General features: G+C 39.1%; 1 protein-coding gene across 1 annotated transcript; it reads right to left on the bottom strand.

Moving 5' to 3' along the window:
* Positions 1-4,003: 4,003 nt before the first annotated feature.
* LOC121520756 (microtubule organization protein AKNA-like) lies at positions 4,004-15,861 on the bottom strand. The gene is made up of 21 exons (XM_041804363.1): positions 15,657-15,861; positions 14,121-15,280; positions 13,948-14,022; positions 13,697-13,814; positions 13,224-13,372; positions 13,096-13,155; positions 12,616-12,749; positions 12,333-12,525; positions 9,134-9,309; positions 8,547-8,705; positions 8,179-8,332; positions 7,934-8,028; positions 7,628-7,833; positions 6,276-6,390; positions 5,967-6,149; positions 5,747-5,853; positions 5,489-5,620; positions 5,284-5,388; positions 4,593-4,707; positions 4,302-4,470; positions 4,004-4,174 (listed from the first exon to the last, which is right to left on the bottom strand). Exons 1-21 carry the CDS (start codon positions 15,859-15,861, stop codon positions 4,004-4,006), a joined length of 3,981 nt encoding a protein of 1,326 aa, XP_041660297.1.
* Between the last annotated feature and the right edge of the window lie 2,860 nt (positions 15,862-18,721).

The following is an 18,721-nucleotide window of genomic DNA, read 5'->3' as shown; positions in this document are numbered from 1 at the left end:
ATTGAAAATTCTGGCAAAGAAGTCCCAGGACTGTTGAGCAACTAGAATCCTACGTCAGGCAAGAATGGGACAACAACCCTCTCCCCAAACTCCATTAACTGGTCTCTTCACTTCCCAGACATTTACAGACTGATGTTAAAATAGTAGGGGATGCTATATAATGGTAAACATGGCTCTGTCCCTACTTTTTATAGATGTGTGCTGCCATCAAATTCAAAATTAGCTACTGTTTTTTAGCTAAGTGGTAAAGTGTCTCAGTTTCAACATCTGGTGTGTTGTTCATGTTCTATTGTGAATAAAACATGGGTTTATGGGGTTTGCAAATCATTGTGTTCTGTTTTTTCTTTTATGTTTCACACGGCGGCCCACCTTTTTTGAATTGGAGCTGTACATCACAAAAGTAACAAGACAAGCAAATTGAAAGCAACCTCAGCTTGTTACTGCTATAACACAGGAAGTGACAATCAGTCGTCTCCCAACTGGAAGGCTGTGGGTTTGATCCTCAACCCTGATAGTCACATGTCAATGCGTCCTCAGGCAAGACCTTTAAGTGCTCTCACTGATGTGTCCCTTTACCATTTAGTCTATGGCAAAGACAGTAAAAAGAAATTGTGCCAGAAGTTGTTGGTTTAGCACAGCTGGCAGAGCAGGCGCCCATAGAGGCTTGAGTCCTGAATGCACTGGTTGTGGCATCGATTCCCTATCCTGGTGCTGTTTGGTGCATGTTTTCCTTTTCTCTCTCTGCCTGTAGTTCCTGTCTCTATTCAGATGTCCTGTTTAAATAGATACAAAAAGGCCAAACAAAACATCCTTGCCCCAATAAACCAGGCTAAAATAAGATATTTGATATAGAAGAAAAGACTTAGAGTTACCCCACTTTGCCAAGACCCTTCTCTGTCCACTCAATGTACCCTAGACCTCAGAATATTATCAAAAGAAGTGGCCAACAAGAAGAGAGTGGTCCAAAGATGTTAACCAAATAGTTTTCCTTTTTTTAAATAATTTTGTCTTTATTAGATAGGAAAGCAAAAGAGAGGCAAAACAAAAGTGAGGGAGCAGGGAAAGACTTGCAGCAAACTGCACCATCATCAAAATTCAAACATGTGACCAGTGCACTGAAACTTTAGAGTGTCTGCTCTACCATCTGGGCTAAATAGGAGCCCATTTGATCAAATCTCAAGACTTATAGCACTTCAGAAAGGGAAAAAGGAGCTGTGCATACAATTTTAATCAGTATTATTGCCCAAAGGTTTGGTACAAAGAAGCAAGGATCAAACAGAGCTTCAATTTCAGCACAGTCTAACAGACAGAGCAAGGGAGCAAGTCCTGGAACCATGTAATGCCTTATTAATTCCAATGAGAGTGCAGTTTAGCATTAGGATGCTTAAAAACATTGTGGAGGTTAATAGTGGCGTCCCAGTGAATGCCGTAAGTGCTCTACAAGAGATGCCTAAAACTCCTGCAGTAACTGTGAAACAACCCTGGTCATCTGGAGGGGGAGTATAGTCGCTGTCAGCAGTGACTGCAGAAAGCATGCAGGTTCTAGGTTTTTCCTTACAGATGCTCTATGGCCATCAAACAGTTCACAACAGTCTCACTCCTTGGAGTCAAAAACAAGGCATTATACTTAAACACACCAACATGTGACTGCAGGAGATGGGGGTCAAACCCCTAAACTTTCGACTGATAGAGAACAAAATATTATAGTCAATTAAATGTAAAGTTACTTTGATAAAGATTTACTTAAGAAGAAGTAAAATAACTGGTCTATAAATAAACTCAAGTAAAAGTAAAAAATAATGTATTTAGAGTTCTCAAGAAGTTGTTTTGGTTCAAAAGTGAAACATGATTTGTTTCATTGTTTTCCAGCCTCCTCTGTTTTAGCCTGAAGTTTTTTTAACGCACCAAGGACCATAGCAGTCACTGACCCCACTCTGTGATTTCACATGGTCTTTCACTTTGCGGCTGATTTGCTGCTGTTCCTAAATGCTTCCACTTTCTAATAATATCACTTACAGTTGACTGTGGAATATGCATCAGGGATGAATTTTCATCAACTGTCTTATTGTAAAGGTGGCATCCATCACAGTATCACTCTTAAAGTGACTAAGCTCTTCAGAACGACCCATTTTGTATCATGTTTGTAAATAGAGACTGCATGGCGAGGTGCTTGATTTTATACACCTGTGGCAATGGGCCTGATTGAAACACACCTGAGTTCAATGATTGACAGGTGTGGTGAAATACCTTTGCACTTATAATGTATCTTATCTATCTGTGTAGATATGTGAGGGATTTTCTGCACTCACTGGAAAGTCAAAGCATTCCTGCTTGGCTAACCCAGCCAAATAAAACAGTATGTCTATGTTGCAATAAATGGTTAAATCTATGATGAGGGTGTTCCTGACTGTAATACTGATACCTCTCTAAGCGATGGTTCTCAGCTGGTATAGCATTACAACTCGTCACCACCTCCTCAGTGATTGCTACTCAAATTTCTTAACCTTTTCAATAATGACAAAATGTTTTTAATGAAAAGTCGGGCAGTTTGGACTTGAGGTGGAACTAAAGATGGACAGGAACAAAGAGATTGAGGCACTTCCTTGAAAATAAAAGCACATCAAAAATTCTCTTTTTACCCAGGCACTCTGAAATGGCTTTGTTACACACCTGTTGAGAACCAAGGCTCTAAAGCATTCAACAAACGAAGGAAATGAGTGAAAAATACGCAAAATATGAATATTTCTTATGTTTCCTTTCTACTCGGTTCTGAATTCATGAGCATTATTATATTTTTCTATACGTTTGTATATTCTCTCCATCCTGAACTAATCTTGGAGATTTATACTACTGATAATAATTCTGAGTCCTATTTTCAAACGCACACACACACACAAACCACAAATAGAAACATAAATATGATGCTAAATATTCTTAGAATCTATAACCCTGAGGGATTATTTCAGCTTCTGTTTCACAGCTATGTAGCGCACACCTCTTTGGCACAGTCACAGGCAAACTGAAGTTTCTTTGGTTCAGTAACTGCGTCCTATAATTGAGTTTAAATGTGAGCAGTCTGCTCTGTTGATGGCCTGCAGGTTTAGCGAACATCGAGAACTTCTTCTGTTCTTCAGACAATTGCAGAGAATACTTCAGGAATGTTGTTTGGACACTTCTTCTTTCCCCCCTCAGAACAACAAAGAAAGCAGATACCCCACAACCAAAACTAAACACAGCCCAGCACCAGCAGGCGATGAGGCCACAAAGACACCCAACGGTTTCAGAGTAAGAGGACACTGAGGTGCTGGTACCCACAGGCCAGCAGGGCTGGGCATTACAGGAGTCCAAGGAAGATGTAAGCTAAAAGGAGAAAAGGTGATACTCCTAAGACGAAGAGGGATTTTCCTGACATGTAATGTTAATAATCTGACCTAGTTTGATTTGAATTTACTCCATCTCCTCACCCTGTGGCTGTGATAGTGTAGAGGTGAAAATAGGTGAAATGAAAAAGAAAACAAAAGGCTTATGTGGCACAAACAGACTTACCCATAGCACTGTGAAAAAAAGTAGAAAGGTTTTAATGATTTATTGTTCATGTGACTTTGCACTGTTGTATCATCCTTAAAAAGTTAAGCTGTGTTATTTCCCCCTCCTTTATACTCATAAAACTCTTTGATTAAATGTTGTTGCCTAAAGACCTCAAATCAAATGTAATCATCAAACATAGCAATTTCCCCCCAAAACACAAACATAAAAAGGTAACTAAAAAGTTCAAAAATTAGAGTTAAGAGTGTTAGATTAATTTCAGACTGTCTCTGTGTATTACCAATATCATAAAAACTGTACAATGCAATAATTTAACAAAAACATGTAACTAAATACTACTCTTGGCTAAGAAAAGAGATATATAGTCGTGTTTTTTGTTTGTTCCAAAGGAATCAGGTGTCAGGAGGTGCCATGGGCTCTGATGATCTCAGGGTAAACTGATCCTTATCCCTCTCTGTTACAATGCATGGTGTTTTCTGCCCCCTTGTGGCTGCATGTTGAGCATTTTCCTGTGGAGTTTGGCCTTGGCTAGATCAGCTGATAGTCTCTCTGCCATCCTGTCTGTGGTCTTCTTCATGCTGAGGGCGACTTCAATGGCCTGGTCCAGAGCCCTGCTCATCTCCTCTTCCTGGAGTAGAAGAAGAAAAAAATGCAGTATGCATACCATGAAACATTTGAACAACGGTGATAGTCTCGTTCCTGTGATTCTTAAGAGATCCTTGCCTGAGCACAGAGGAAATAATGAGATATCTCACCTTGCTTCCTTTACGCCTGCTTGTCCTGATGCCTGACTTTGAGGGCGCTGATACTGGGCTCAGTGTTCGCTGGAAGTACACGTTACTGGGCAGTAGTGCTGTGTCTGACTGGGTGGAGCGTTTTCTGTGATGCGATGTGTACTGCAGCGGCGGCTCCTTCACCTTATAACTGGAGTTTTTGGATGGATATTGAAGAAGATTCATCTTTAACAGGGCTAAAAGTCTGAAACAAATGATAGATATTTGACAGCTGCCTGGGAAATTATGTGTTTGCTTTTCTCATGATGGTACCTTGCTGGCAGGCTGCTGGAGGAGCCATAGTTGATCTGGAGGAGGGGCTTCTGAAGAGATGGCGAGGAAGAAAGAGACCAACTCTCCTTGTAGGAAAAACTGTCCATGACTAGAACTGAAACATGAGAAGCAAAAATGCCATTTCATCTATATATATATATATGCATAGTTTTTGTTTCAAAGTAAAGAATTGAAATTTACAGGATGAGGATTCTGATGTTTTATTGATCATTTCTGCCCTGCTTTGAAAAGATCAAGACTCTTTCTAGTATGTATTCTTTATCAACATTGTTTTAAGGCTTTAATACTGAGATGGTTCTTATTGTTGTATGAGTGAGTGACCGCGAGTGTCATAAAAGATGCCCATAAATAAAATGTATCATTATCAGTTGTAAGCTTTTATATAATAGAGCATTTCACTTAACAAGGTTTACATTTTTAATCTCCTGCAATGATTCAAAAACGTTTTAAAGATAATCACTCAGGCGCAGATGGCCTTAGGTTGCGCTCCATATACGCTGGTGGCCTGGCTTCAAGTCCAGCCTGTGGCACTTTGACTGTATGTCTTTCCCCACTTTGTCATCCCTGTTTCCAGCTCTATCCACTGTCCTGTACCATTCTAATAAGAGCAAAAAAGACTGAAAATATGAAAGAAAATGATAGATAAGCATTAGACCTTCAAATAACTTACATGACGATCTCTGCCTGCTATGGCCACCAGAAGCCACTTCTTTCCCTCCTTTTAAAAAGGAACTGGTCAGTCCTGAGGTTTTTATCGGGCTTATTTTACCTGACCCTGAGGGATTGTAAACACATGTTGTACATTTTAGAGTACAATACAAACAATAAAAAAAAATCACAAACATTGGTGCACTGAAGCCCCCCTCAGCTCAAACCTTTGTTGGATTTCGGTTTGTTGTGAAGCTCAGGTGAAGAGAGCACACTGTCGCTGCCTCTCCTACCACCTCCTGGTGAACTGTGGAACTGCAACATGGTCTCAGAGCCAGCGGTGTCACCACTGTCTGTACCTAGAAATAGAAAATCATCCTTCCCATTTTAACCATAATGATAAAAAACATGCTCTTATTTACAAATTGAGAGGCCCACTCTAGGGCAATCAGGTTTTTTAGCCATCATCTTCTTTTGATGGTTACCTTTGCTCTTGCTGGGGTCCATGTCTGAAGAGATCCAGTCCTCTATCCTCATCTGACTGGAACTGAGATTGTTCCCACTCTGTCTGCTACTCAATGGCTTCCACACGCTGAAAGTAACAATTAAAAGGGGCGTTATGGAGTCCAAAGTCCACATAAACAACCATGAACAAAGCTCATTATCCTTCTTTTTTCCCCCCATAATACCACTTAGCAGGGCCACCTGTTGCATGATAGTCTGAGTTGGGTTCTGGGTCTGGATTTCGACCTGCGCTCTTGACGATCCTGTTTGTACCTGGAGGTCAGATAGTCCATCTTCTGTGCTAGATGAGGCAGCTGGACCAGGCCTTTCTCAAGGTCTTTCTTCAGTCTGGACACTTCTGACTGCAAAGCCAGGATAGCTTCACTAAAACACACATGAAACACATACTGATGCAGATATTTGCCCTGTAAATATGCAATATCAAAGTAGATCAGGATTAAATGGTGGCATTACAACAACACTGGCTACTCTTAGTATAAACGCACTAACCTATTACAGGAGCAGGACGTCAGTGGGCTGACTCTCTCTTCTGTATCCATGCTGACACTGAGTATTGGTTCAGATACGTGGTGATGGAGCTGAGCAGGCAGACTGCATTCAGATCCTGTTCATAATTAAGTATTTACCAGAAAATATGAAATAATGAAATAATTTTATGTCAACAGCACTAACACTTCTACAATAAGTGCACTTTATGGTTGTCATGGTAACTAGAATTTTAAACTTGGTATAATCCTAATAATGAATACTGAGTGATTACTTGTCTGTTATTATAACAAATTACAGGTAAACTCTTGCACACTGTCAAATTTACCCTAAACCTTAGGCAATGTTTAGACCAGGGATGACCAAACTATGGTTTGTTAGTGATAAAGCCACTAACCTTAAATTTCATATGCAAGGCCTATTTCTGCATGTCCTCACTTCCATTAAACATGAATTGAATTAAGAAACATACATAATGACATGTATTAAATTAAAAAAAAAAAAAAAACTGTCTGGCTATAGACCACAGACCTCAGATGCTGAGATGCTGCCTCTGTCAGAATGGAAATACAAGCTAAAACTGTCCAAATAAAATGGGATTAAATTTATGGTCAGGTTGGGATAAAAATCAATAACTTGACCTGCAAAACTTAAATACAGAATGTGTTACAAAGTTGAGTAAACAGTTTACTTACAGGAGAAAGCTCATTGTCCATGAAAACACTCTAAAGCAGCTAACATCGCTAAGGCTAAAGCTAACCAAGCTATGTAGCCAACATAGCTTACATAGCTAACCAAGCTTAAACTAATCAGGCTATATCACTTAGTTCACCATATGCTACATTTGCTAAAGCTTGCATAACTATGTTTCTTACATACCTAATGTAGCTACCATAGCTTTAGCTATGTTTACTAAAGCTAACCCTGTCACCTTACCTACATAGATAATGTAGCTACCTTAGCTTTGGCTGTGTTTGCTAAACTCCATTGCTAAAGTTTAAGATAATGTAGTTACATTGGCTTACATTGTGTTGTTAACTAAAAAGCAAGCACAGCTACTTTAGCTTAAAATAAAGCTAACAAAGCAAGACTGATTTAATTAATTTAATCCCAGTTTAGACCTCTAAACTTTTTTTTCTGTTCTTTTATGAAAATGTTGCTAGTCTGTAATGTTCGCTAGGTGGTTATTAGTTGAATGTAACTGCCAGACCCCTTTTGCTTAACATTGTGAAGGGAAGGAGTTCCTCATTACATGGAATGAGTTTAGAAAGACTGTAGCAAATATTATTTCTGACTTATTCTATAACTTTTTGCAGTGTAGAATAAGAACTGAATGTTAGGAAGGGTTTACTGACCCTGCAGACGGACTGGAGGCTCCTTTGTGGTGCTCTCCACCCACCTCTCCACTGCATCTGCTGCACCAGAGGACTGTGTTTTGACAGATGGATGGGGACAAGCCCCGTGTTTGCTGCTGAGGCTAGCTGAATGGATGGCTGTCTGCAGGTTAGAGCAGGAGCCTTCACTGTCTGCACTGCTTAAACCATCGTTCTGTGACTGCACACTGTAAGAAAACGTATCAGATTTAAGCTAGATAATGACAGTGGATCAGTCAGTATACATACTGAAATTATTCTTTTGTTGCTGTTTGTATGGATGTTTACCTTTCTGTGTGCAGATTTGTTTGAAATGATCCAGTTCCTGACTGATTTAAGTAAGAACTTCCAAACCCACTGTCAGTCTCTGGGCTTACAATCCTCTGAAAACCATGAAACAAAACAAAATCAATAAAAGTAGTATTAGCATCCTACACTGAATTTAAAAATGGTTGCATTAAAAACTATTAGAGTATAAAAGAATTTGAGGACAGCAGAGATGTTCAAACAAACCAATCATATCTGTGACTGACCTGTGATACAGATGAAGTGTTGATGGGAGGCTTCGAGAGCTTGTGGGTGGCTGAGTCTCTGGGTGCGGCAGAAGAAGAGGAGACCTCCACAGCTAGACTCAAACAGTACCCCAGATCACACTCCTCTGCAGCATGCAGGACTGGGGTGCTATGACTGCAGCAGCAACAAGTGACATATTCAAAGCTAGTAAAGTGGGCTGACAATGCATACACTATGTAAAAGTAGCTCACTTACACTGTGACATGTTTACAAGATGGATTACTTGGATGAATCATGCATTATTTAAGACTAAACCAGTTAGACGCACAAAGACAGAAAGTCACTGGAGGCATTGTTAGCTGTGTTCTTCAGACTTTGCAGCACTGACCTGTCAGGTGCCCGCTGTGTTGGTTCAGAAGATAAGCTGACTCTATTCAAATATGCTATGATGTTGCTGTGGTCGATCACATCTGACAAGGCAGAGCTCCTCTCCTCTTCTGTTTCCAATGTGTTGATTTCCACTCTCTCCACAGAGCCCTGTGAGCTCCTGAAACTGAAAAGAGAACAGAGTGTGAACACAGCGTTCAAACACTGGATGGAATTGAACACCAACACTGCAGCTGAAACATTATCTGCTCCAGGAGGGCTGAAAACGTGTCTATTATTTTGGCACAAACACGAAAACAACAACTGATCAAACATGGAGCACACACAAAGATGGAGAAAAATTCACATAATTATGTTTCAAGGAGAGCTACTTTTTATATACATTAACACTGTTAAATCCTACGTATTATTAACATGTGTGTCATTCAAATGATCACATGTAAATCTCTTTAAAATCAGAAATATTCATCCTTCATAAACAAGAAGATAATGTTCTGTATAAAATATGAAATAGGAGTTGGACCAAATCTATCATGTTATAATGAACAAGGGAGTTTTATTTGAGTGCTTGAATATTTGAACAAGTACCTTGAATGGCAGCTGGTGTGTTCAGTATTTCTCAGTGAAAAGCCAGCTGCACTGACTTCACCACTTTGCTGTAGTCCATTACCTCCACAGGCCACTCTGGCATCCTTTTCTTCACCCTTAATTTCTTCATCGTTCTCCATTTCCAGCCCCCAAGTGGAAAAACCTGAACTTTGTCCCTGCAACATGAGACCCAGTCAGATAATTCGCAGTAAGGGTCATCTTTCACCAACAAACTCATAGTATTTCCTGCAGGAGAGAATTAATTGTAATTGAAGGTCAAAGGTGGGAGTGTGACAACTCTTGAGATCATTGTGTTGGAGTTTCAAATAGTAAAAAAAGATACATTTTAAAAGTGTCACAATAGATCATGTTAACATGCTCATACTAACAGGCTGACTGCTTGAAGGGAAAATATTTAAGCTTAAGGAGTTTTAATCTGATTTGAACTGTATTAATACTGATGTCTCTTTATGTCCTACTAAAGCAAAATAAGAATATTATTGACAACAATGATAATTTTTTTATTATAATTCTTAACTCTTGAAAACCATTGATGCAGGGTGGATGTGTAAATAAAGCCAATTACAGTAAGTTGCAGAAACAGCCTTTGTTTAATTATTTATTACAAAGGACAATGCACATTAATGAACATGGACATGTAAATGTGCCAGATTGTAGCCATAGGCTAATTTCCATCTGTAGTCCCCCAGCAGGTTGATGGTAAACAACAAAGAGTATTCTCCACAGCAAAACTCTCAGCCTTTTAAATATTTTACTATCAAAGGTAAGACTGTTACATGCACGAGGATGAGATTTTTTATCAGAAAACTCTGAGTACACATGTACAGAACAGAATCAGCAACAATATTAGCGGTGCTGCTTTGTCCACAGGGGGCACAAAAAGTGACACAAACAAAAGTGGTAATTCTTTACAGTGTTACAATGCCATTTAGCAGAAGATTTTGTCCAGAGCAACCGGTGTCCATGGCGTTAATGACCTTGCCGAAGGACCCACACAAGATACTGATCGTACTTTGACTGGGATTTGAACCGCAGCTCCCCTGACATGAAGTTATTGATGTAAACCAGTGAGCTATCCAGTGGAGCCTTAACCTTTAGATGAAGATCCTTTTGTTTAGAGGTAATTATTAGGTTAATAAAACATTTTTAAGAGATGGAATACAGAAGGAAATTAGCTTCATGCTAAATCTGGTGCAGCCATCTTTTTATTTTTGTAAATAATCAATGACACTGCACACTGTCCTGTTAAATAAATTAAACATTAAGAACTTCTAAGATGGTATATAATAAATTTATCTACATGTTAATAAAAGCAGAATTAATATGTATATTTGTTTGTAAGACATTTAAAATTGACAACAGTTTATATACCTGCCATAATAGTCTACATCTGCTTTATCTCACATCATGCTAAATTTCATTATCATTACTAGAACAGTTGAACTGACTCTAAGAGCAACTCTATTTTAGCTGCTGTGACTATTAATAATAGCCCTCTCATTTTGTTATCGTCCGAGCTGCTTATGCTAATATGGCATTGCTTTGTTTCCTATCAATAATGGAAGTTGTTGCTAATGCTTTACTTACTGCCATCATTATTGACGTTTTAGCCATATCCTACAAAATGGAAAGTAATTTTATGGCCATGATAGCCCACCCCCACCTTCCAACCCCAGCGTGGCTTCGGCAAATTGCTGTCAACATGAGTCTGGCTCTGCTAGAGGTTTCTGTCTGTTAAAGGGAAGGTTGTCCTCACAATTGAAACAATGCTAAATACTGCTAGTGCCAGGCTCATGGTAATTAGCATTGGGTCTTTAAAATAATAGGTCACATTATAGTGTCTAGACCTGCCTGATTTGTAAAGTGGCTTGAGATAACTTCAGTTATGAATTTGAGCTATACAAATAAGGACTGAGTTAAAGCTTGAGATATGAACATTAATAAAATATTTAACATCAATTAGACTTTGTAAAGGTTAACTGTAGAAAAACTAAAATATTTATTATTGGCTTGTAAGACACTCATTGGAGTATATCAGAAAATTCCTAATGTTTATAGACAGCTTATGCAATTTGATAGAATATTTATTAGCATTAATGAGATTACACATTTTTATAACTGACACATTTATAATTGCTTCCCCTTTAGAAGCACAAACTAAAAACTTGTTAATAGGTTGAATAACCCAAATGAACCATTATAATGTGTTTATAATATAAATCAGAGTGTTAATAATCACACAGCCATATTTAGAAACTTGTTCACACTTTATAGACAATTTATCAACATTAAGAAGATGTTTGATGCTTGTCATTAGACTATAATAGGTTAATACTATTGCCTTAGAAAGATTGATTAATCCTTTAATATGTATTTATTAACTGTTAGCAAAGCTCCTTTGCAGCTGGATCTGAAGTGGGAGCTAATAAAGTGGCATCTGAGTCTTATCTAGATGAATAAATCTGGACTGCTTTGCTGTAGAGTCCACAAATGATCATGAATTAATCTATTAATTCATCAATGTAATCCTTTTGTGGCCCCTCAAGTGAAGGGTTAGGGTAGGGTGAACATGATCAGTCTTTAACATCATTCAAGTCCATACAGTCAAGAGTGATGTATTAAAGTTTGAAGTTTTTTGAAGTTTTTATTCTATTATTGTGTCATACAATCATATGCCCAGCCCACATGAGCTTACATGACACCAAGAATTTAAACAAACCAGGATCAGAGTGCATAGTAGTTATTTCGTCATCATAAAACAGAAAAGGGAGATGGAGACAAACTAAAGAACCTCAGGATAATTATGATTTATCCTCTGGGAACTTCAAATAATTTAAACTTGTTCATTTCCTTCAGAAAAAAACCATCAACAGTTTTTTGTATCAAAAAGGAAGAAAAAGATTAGCTGAGTATAAAATGTGAAATAGGAAATGCTACGTTAAAAAAAAAAAATATATATATATATATATAGCTGTGGCATAAACCTTACTTTGGTTATGGTTAGGGGGGTCTATTAAATTTTTTAAGCACTGTATATTTTTTTTGTAATATAAAGCATCATAATAAAACTTTGAAATGAATATGGAATGTTATTTTACTGTTGGGAAAATGGAGAACCAGAGCAGACATTATGAAATTGATGTAGTGCTTGTGAAGCAAGAAGTGTGTCACTGATTACCTCATGCAGAGATGGAGGGGGGGAAGGTGTGGGCATGCGGAGAGGACTGAGCTTCACGTGCTGGGTCTCTGTCATGGGTGTGGGGGTGGAGGATGAGTGCGGTGGAGAAATCTGCTCACGCACGTTTTTATCTATCATCTCCTTTATGTCCTCAAGGTGCATTCCTATCCTGAATATATCTCCTTCCACCAGCCTGCACACGTTTTAACATACATATGAGTAGATGATGCATTATGATGACGTTAACACATTCCAACAGGTGCTTCTGCAGACACCCGCTCACCTGTTGGGGTCAAAGGTGCCAGTGTTCCTGGACAGGCCCATGTAGTTTTGCATCTCCAGAGCTCTGTGCTCATCCTTCTTACAGATGTATTTCCTCTCCAGCTGGTCCTGAGACTCCATGAGGCTCCTCAGCATCTGATCAAAGACATATCTTAACTAAAAAGCACTACCTCACATGCCCTCATACTTTTGATTACAGATATTTAAAATCAAATTTTACAGTGTCCTACTTTTTAGAGATTGAAAAATACATAATGGATAATTGAAATACTTTGATTTAATTTTGGATATCTAAAATTAGAATTACACCCAGTTGCAACTGTAATTTAGATATCTGAGATAGGATTTTATAGGAAGAAGTCAATTCTAGGTATCCAGAATAATTGGTCTGTATAGGACAAACAACGATTTTGAGTAACAAAATGCATTTATAATGTACATCTAAATACAGACCTACATAAAGGAGGTAAACAACACTTACCATTTGCTGCTCCGCTGTGCTCACTGACATGTTGCTTACACTTGATCTAAATTCTTCCACCTTAATAGACAAAATAATTGTTTAGATATTTACTGATTAGTAAAATCCTGACAAACATTGCAACTTACAGTCTGCATGAACTGGCTGATGATGTCCCTCAGCTCTGCAGTCATTTTCTCCCCTTCACTGGGATCTTTAACAGGCTGGCTGGAAGAATCTGCATTCAACTCCTTAAAGTGGCTCTGAGAGTTTTTCTCTCCTTTTCCATCAAGGACCTCTAAAAAAATTGAGTAAAGTGGACACATCCAACATTCCTACTTTTCTAGCTTTAATGCTCAGAACAACTTAATTTGTATGTTTTTTTGAAACAACTGAAAATACAAACGAGACCTATAGATACCAATTGAGTGGGAATTTGAAATAAAATATTTTAGTGTGTTCATATAGTCAGCTTTGCCGGCACTGTTCCCATGTAATAAAGCTGATAAAACAGCACCATCTGTTCCTTTCTGCCTTCATGCATTCATCATGTTTCTTGCAGGTAGCAAAGCAAACAGTTGACATGTTTTAATATCAGATGTCAGGGGACACAGAGACGTACTTGTTGGGGGAAGGAGAGGAGTGAAGGATCCAAGGTGACCTCCCTCACCTACAGGCCTGTTTTCTGATTGATCATCTTCATCGTCAAAATAAAGCATGAGCTCAGAGGACGGCTGAGTCTGTGAAAATAGATCCATTCATTTAAATTGTACTGTAAATAAGACCTCAAGATGTTTTTTTTAATAGATTTTCACTCTTCAGTCTTCTTGATTAAGATTAGTTGAATATACCTGTTTTGTTTTTTTTACTTACATTAGCTCCAATTCTCATTTGATCGATAAGGTTCTCTGCCTCAGCATATTTGGTGAGTAATTTATCATATTCAGCCTAAAGATAAATGGAATAATACAAATGTTACAGTTGTCATATTGATACTGTCTCAGGTAAAAAGGCATTGTGAAGAGTTAAGTTTAAATATTTCCTACCTGTAGGTGATGCACCATTGCAGGAGGGGTCTGTTTGTCCTCATCCTTGACCATGTAGGGATTCTCTGACAGCTGAACAGAATCCTCCAGGACTCTGCTGATCACATTCAACATCTCCGGAGAGGACTGGGCTTTGTGCATGGTGATGGGACACTGGGGAACAGGTTTGGTCGTTCCACTAGAAGCTTTGGGGATTTTTACTTTGGGGGCCACCTTAGAGAAGTCAGGGAGCGGGTAATGTACCTGGCCTTGGCCATATTTCATCTCTGTGAAGGACTTGGTGCGTACAAGTGGGACTCGTTGCACCGGTTCATCCTCTTCTGCCTTTTCTGAGTTTTCTACATCTTCAGCACTTGCATGCTGGATTCCTTGTGTGGAGTTTAGAGTTGCAGAGCTGGTAGAGATGCTTTTGTTATCAGCACTACTTTCTTCTTCCTCCTCAAGACTTAAGCTTTGTGTTTCTCTTTGAGTCATCTCATCAGACCCCAAAACACAGAAACTCTGATTAATCCCAGAATTTCTGTCTAATTGTTTACTAACAGTTGTGACACAGTTTTGTGATGGAGCTTTGCTCAAAGCTGTGTCATCCATGCTCTCCAGCAGGGAAACCTCTGGCAGAGTCTCTGCTTCAAGCAGCCTTCCTGGATGCAAAAGCTCTTCCCGGGAAAAATGTCGCAACAGCACCTGGTTAATGTCTGCAGGGCATGATGAAGCAAACTCACTTGGCTTTAAAGCTTTAAAAATGTTATCCTCTTTGGTGTTGGCATCCACTTGTGACAGAGTTGTTGGTTTCTCTATGTAAACCAAGCCTTCAATGAAGCCATCTCTCTCAGATTTATAACATTCTTGCATATCAGGGCTTGCATGAGCAGTTTTTCTTCCATCTGAACTTCCTTCTCCCTCAGAGTTACCCATCTGGTTGAAGTAGGAGCTTCCAAGGTCCCCATCATATGGGAGGTCATCCTGCTCTTCATCGCTTGTATTTTGCCCTGCGTCTTCATACCCTATTTTTTTGAGGGGCTTATCTTGCATTGTGTTTGGTCTTATGGCTGACACATACACCAAGTTGCTCTTGTTCTTGCTGTTTGGCCTCTCACTCTGACTGCTGACAGTGCTTAACTCTGAGGAGGAAACATCCAAGGCTGAAAGCTCTGAACTCCCTTCAAATTCAAAAGCACAAAAAAGAAACAGATTAAATAAGAGGAATCTAAAGATTGATTATAATCTTAATTTGTGCATTTAACATTTTTAAAATGGATGCCCTAACATTTGCAATGGCCTAGCTGTACTCTCAAAACCAACACATTTATAATACATTTAAATTTGTAACAACTTCTCTATTTCTTAATCTTCATCTGCCTTGTTGTCACTTCCTTTGGCTGTCTCATTTTTCAAACTAGATGGAGGTAGCCAAAAGAAGAAGCCAAAATTGTAACTTCATTTGTAACTCAATAAATTGGCCAGCACTACGTTATGTTTATTCCTGAGTAAAACCATGAATAAACAGCAATGGACTACCATGACCCCAGGACTTACCACTGAGATGAATGCTGGCCTCAGATGCAGCAGATTCTACCTGGGACAGATGAAGGGCTAAAGAACTCTCCAGATCACTCAGGTGGATACTTTCATCCTCACTCAGGTCGACAAAGATGCTCTGCTGAATGCACTTCTCCCACAACACCCTGGGCTTGCCCTCTCCCTGAAGATCCTCATCTGACTCATCTGGCTCTCCCTCCATGAACACTTAGTCTGTGTGTTGTTCACTTCTCTTCACCTGTTGCAGAAAGGAGAGCGGGTAGCACCTGTTCATCACTTAGCAACGTAACTCATGAGCTGACAACATTGGATCAAAATGTGTTAAGCAGTCAATTATTTAACAATCGGTGTATTGTGTGGGCAGAGGATGGTGTGACACAAGTGTGAACAATGTGAAATAATGTGAATGATTGGGTCAAGTTGTGAGTATGTTAGTGATGCAAAATTAGCTTAACTGTAATTGCAATCACTTTGTGCAATTACATAATCAAATAGGAGGCAGCAATGATTTTTGTATGGCGTAGTACTTGAAAGGTTTACAAAAATGCTTGCAGAAAGAATTTTAGGTGTACAATAGTGCCACTGCATTTGCACTTTGTAGAAGTACCTTTATCATCAAACAAGGAAAAAGTTTTATGGAGAATATGAAGTCATTTTGAAAGCAGTAGTGTAAAAACTCCAGGTTTTGTCACTTTTTATGCTACTTAATATTTGTATGGTATGAGGTAAGAAATACACCCTAAATAATGGCTACAGTTTCAATAGGGTCCTCGCACCGAGGTTGGTGCTCGGGCCCTAACTATCGTTCTATGCATTTTCCTTGATAACTAAGAAAGCAGACTGTTAATGCAATTTACAGTATGTATTATACAGTAATGGCAATCCCAAACTGCAATAATATCCAGTATAATCGCATCCATCCATCCACTTTCAGCCCCTTATCTGGAGATGGGTCACGGTGGCAGTAGGCCATACACGCCCACTCTGACATCCCTCTCCCCAGCTACATTTTCCAGCTCTTCCTGGGGGATTCCAAGGCATTCCCGGGCCAGATGAGATATATTATCCCTCCAGCAAGTCCTGGGTCTACCTTGGGGTCTCCTTCCAGGTGGACACGCCTGGAAAACCTCCACGGGGGTATCAAGAGATATCCTTATCAGATGCCCAAACCACTTCAACTAGCTCTTTTCAGGGCAAAAAATGTAACGGCTCTACTTTGAGCTCCCTCTGTATGTCTGAACTCCTCACCTATAAAGCTGAGCCCAGCCACCCTCCTGAGGAAATTCATTTGGACCACTTGAACCTGTGATCTTATTCTTTCAGTCATTATACATAGCTTATGACCATAGAAGAGGGCTGGAATGAAGACTGACTGGTAAATTGAGAGTTATTTCTTTCTGGCTCAGCTTCCTCTTCACCATGGCAGCATAGGGCAATGACTGCAGTACTGCAGATGCTGCACCAATCTGCCTGTTGATCTTGCGCTCCATTCTACCCTTGTTCATGAACAAGACCCTGAGATACTTCAACTTTTTCACTTGGGCAAAAGACAACCTCCCCACGTGGAGGGAGCAATCCACCATTTTCTGGCAGAGAACCATGGCCTTGAACTTGGAGGTGCTGACCCTCATCCTGACTGCTTTGCACTCAGCTACAAACCACCCCTGTGTATGCTAGAGGTCCCCAGCAGAAGAAGCCAACAGAACCACATCATCTGCAAAAAGCAGAAATGGAATCCCTAGGGGACCCAATGGAAAACCCTGCTCCCCCCTGGCTATGCATCAGGAGAATAGCCACAAAAATCCCAGACAGAATCAGAGATAAGGGGCAGCCCTGGTGGAGGCCAACACACCAGGGCTGCCCCTGGCCGACTGCTGACTTTGTGCCCAGGATGTGAACACAGGTCTCACTTTGGTTATACGGGGACCTGATGGCTCGCGGTAGAGGCCCTGGGACGCCATATTCCTGCAGTAACCACCACAGTATAATTATAGTTGCACATGATTACTACATTGTGCAGCACTATTATGCATGTGAGAGAATTAGTCTTTAAGAAGTTATCTTATGGGAGAAAATGCAGCAGAAAAAGAACATTTTCAATTTCAAGGAAAAAAATCTTTAAAAAAGTGTGAAAAAAGTAAAAAAAAAAAAAAAAAAAAAGATGAATTAATATGAAATATGATGGCCCTGGTCAATGTCATATTTTTTTTACTTGAGTGTTTTGAACCATTATTATCTGTTAACAAATGTTGCTTTGATTGTCAAATTGATAATGTTAAATCAAACTGTAAAATTATATGAGCCTAAAGGTACTGAAGTGTAGTGTATGCCTCTAACCTGTACCCAGATGTAAATATAGCAGAAATTGGGCTTAGTCAAATGAAGAACTCAGGTTAAAATTAAATGTGGACTTTGTTTTTATTCTATTATCATATGCATATATTCCTTAAATACACCGTTGTTTAGAAACCCCTGCAAACAAAAACATTAGGCGATATTTAAAATGTAGAACTTTGAAGTTTCGATTCCAGTTTACTTTCGCATTTGCATCAAAAGTTTTACATTTTTAGTATGCGTAGTCTTAAAGGCACAGTGTGTAAAATTGGGACAATCAACATCTAATAGTCAATTCTGGAGTGTGATGCTCATTTCTCTGGTGATAACTGTGGGAACCAGTGAAGTTTAAAAATCAATACATGCTTAACTGTTATTTGGTTCCTTCTATGGTGCCATAGAAACAGGCAAAATGCAAAAATCCAAGATGGCAGCTTCCTTGGAGGGGACCCTCCCTATGTATGAATACAAGGCTTATTCTGAGTTAATTTAAAACATAAATTTAAAAAATGTATTATCAGATGTCAACACTAATTTAGATCAGTCTACTTATAAATGTTATGTTTCATTTTAACCAAACTTGTTTTGCTAAATGCTACTAGGCTAAATATTACACACTGCACCTTTAAGACTCTTATGTACGTTAATAATGATTTTATAAACAGTAAAAAGTATGATTATAACTTGAGTAAATCTACTGACTTTCTACCAGACGATACTACAGAAAG

This window comes from Cheilinus undulatus, linkage group 13, assembly GCF_018320785.1.
Source record: "Cheilinus undulatus linkage group 13, ASM1832078v1, whole genome shotgun sequence".
NCBI classification, from domain to species: domain Eukaryota; kingdom Metazoa; phylum Chordata; class Actinopteri; order Labriformes; family Labridae; genus Cheilinus; species Cheilinus undulatus.
The sequence above is the reverse complement of the archived record's forward strand: the minus strand, read 5'-3'. Positions and strand labels throughout refer to the sequence as shown.

Excerpts from the sequence above, each read along its gene's own strand:
- LOC121520756 (XM_041804363.1), bottom strand. The coding sequence starts at position 15,861 with ATGGAGGGAGAGCCAGATGAGTCAGATGAGGATCTTCAGGGAGAGGGC. Across the intron at positions 8,029-8,178 it reads ACACTTCATCTGTATCACAG|AGGATTGTAAGCCCAGAGAC; the intron begins GTCAGTCACAGA and ends CATGGTTTTCAG. Across the intron at positions 4,708-5,283 it reads TAGCAGGCAGAGATCGTCAT|TTCTAGTCATGGACAGTTTT; the intron begins GTAAGTTATTTG and ends CTCATGTTTCAG.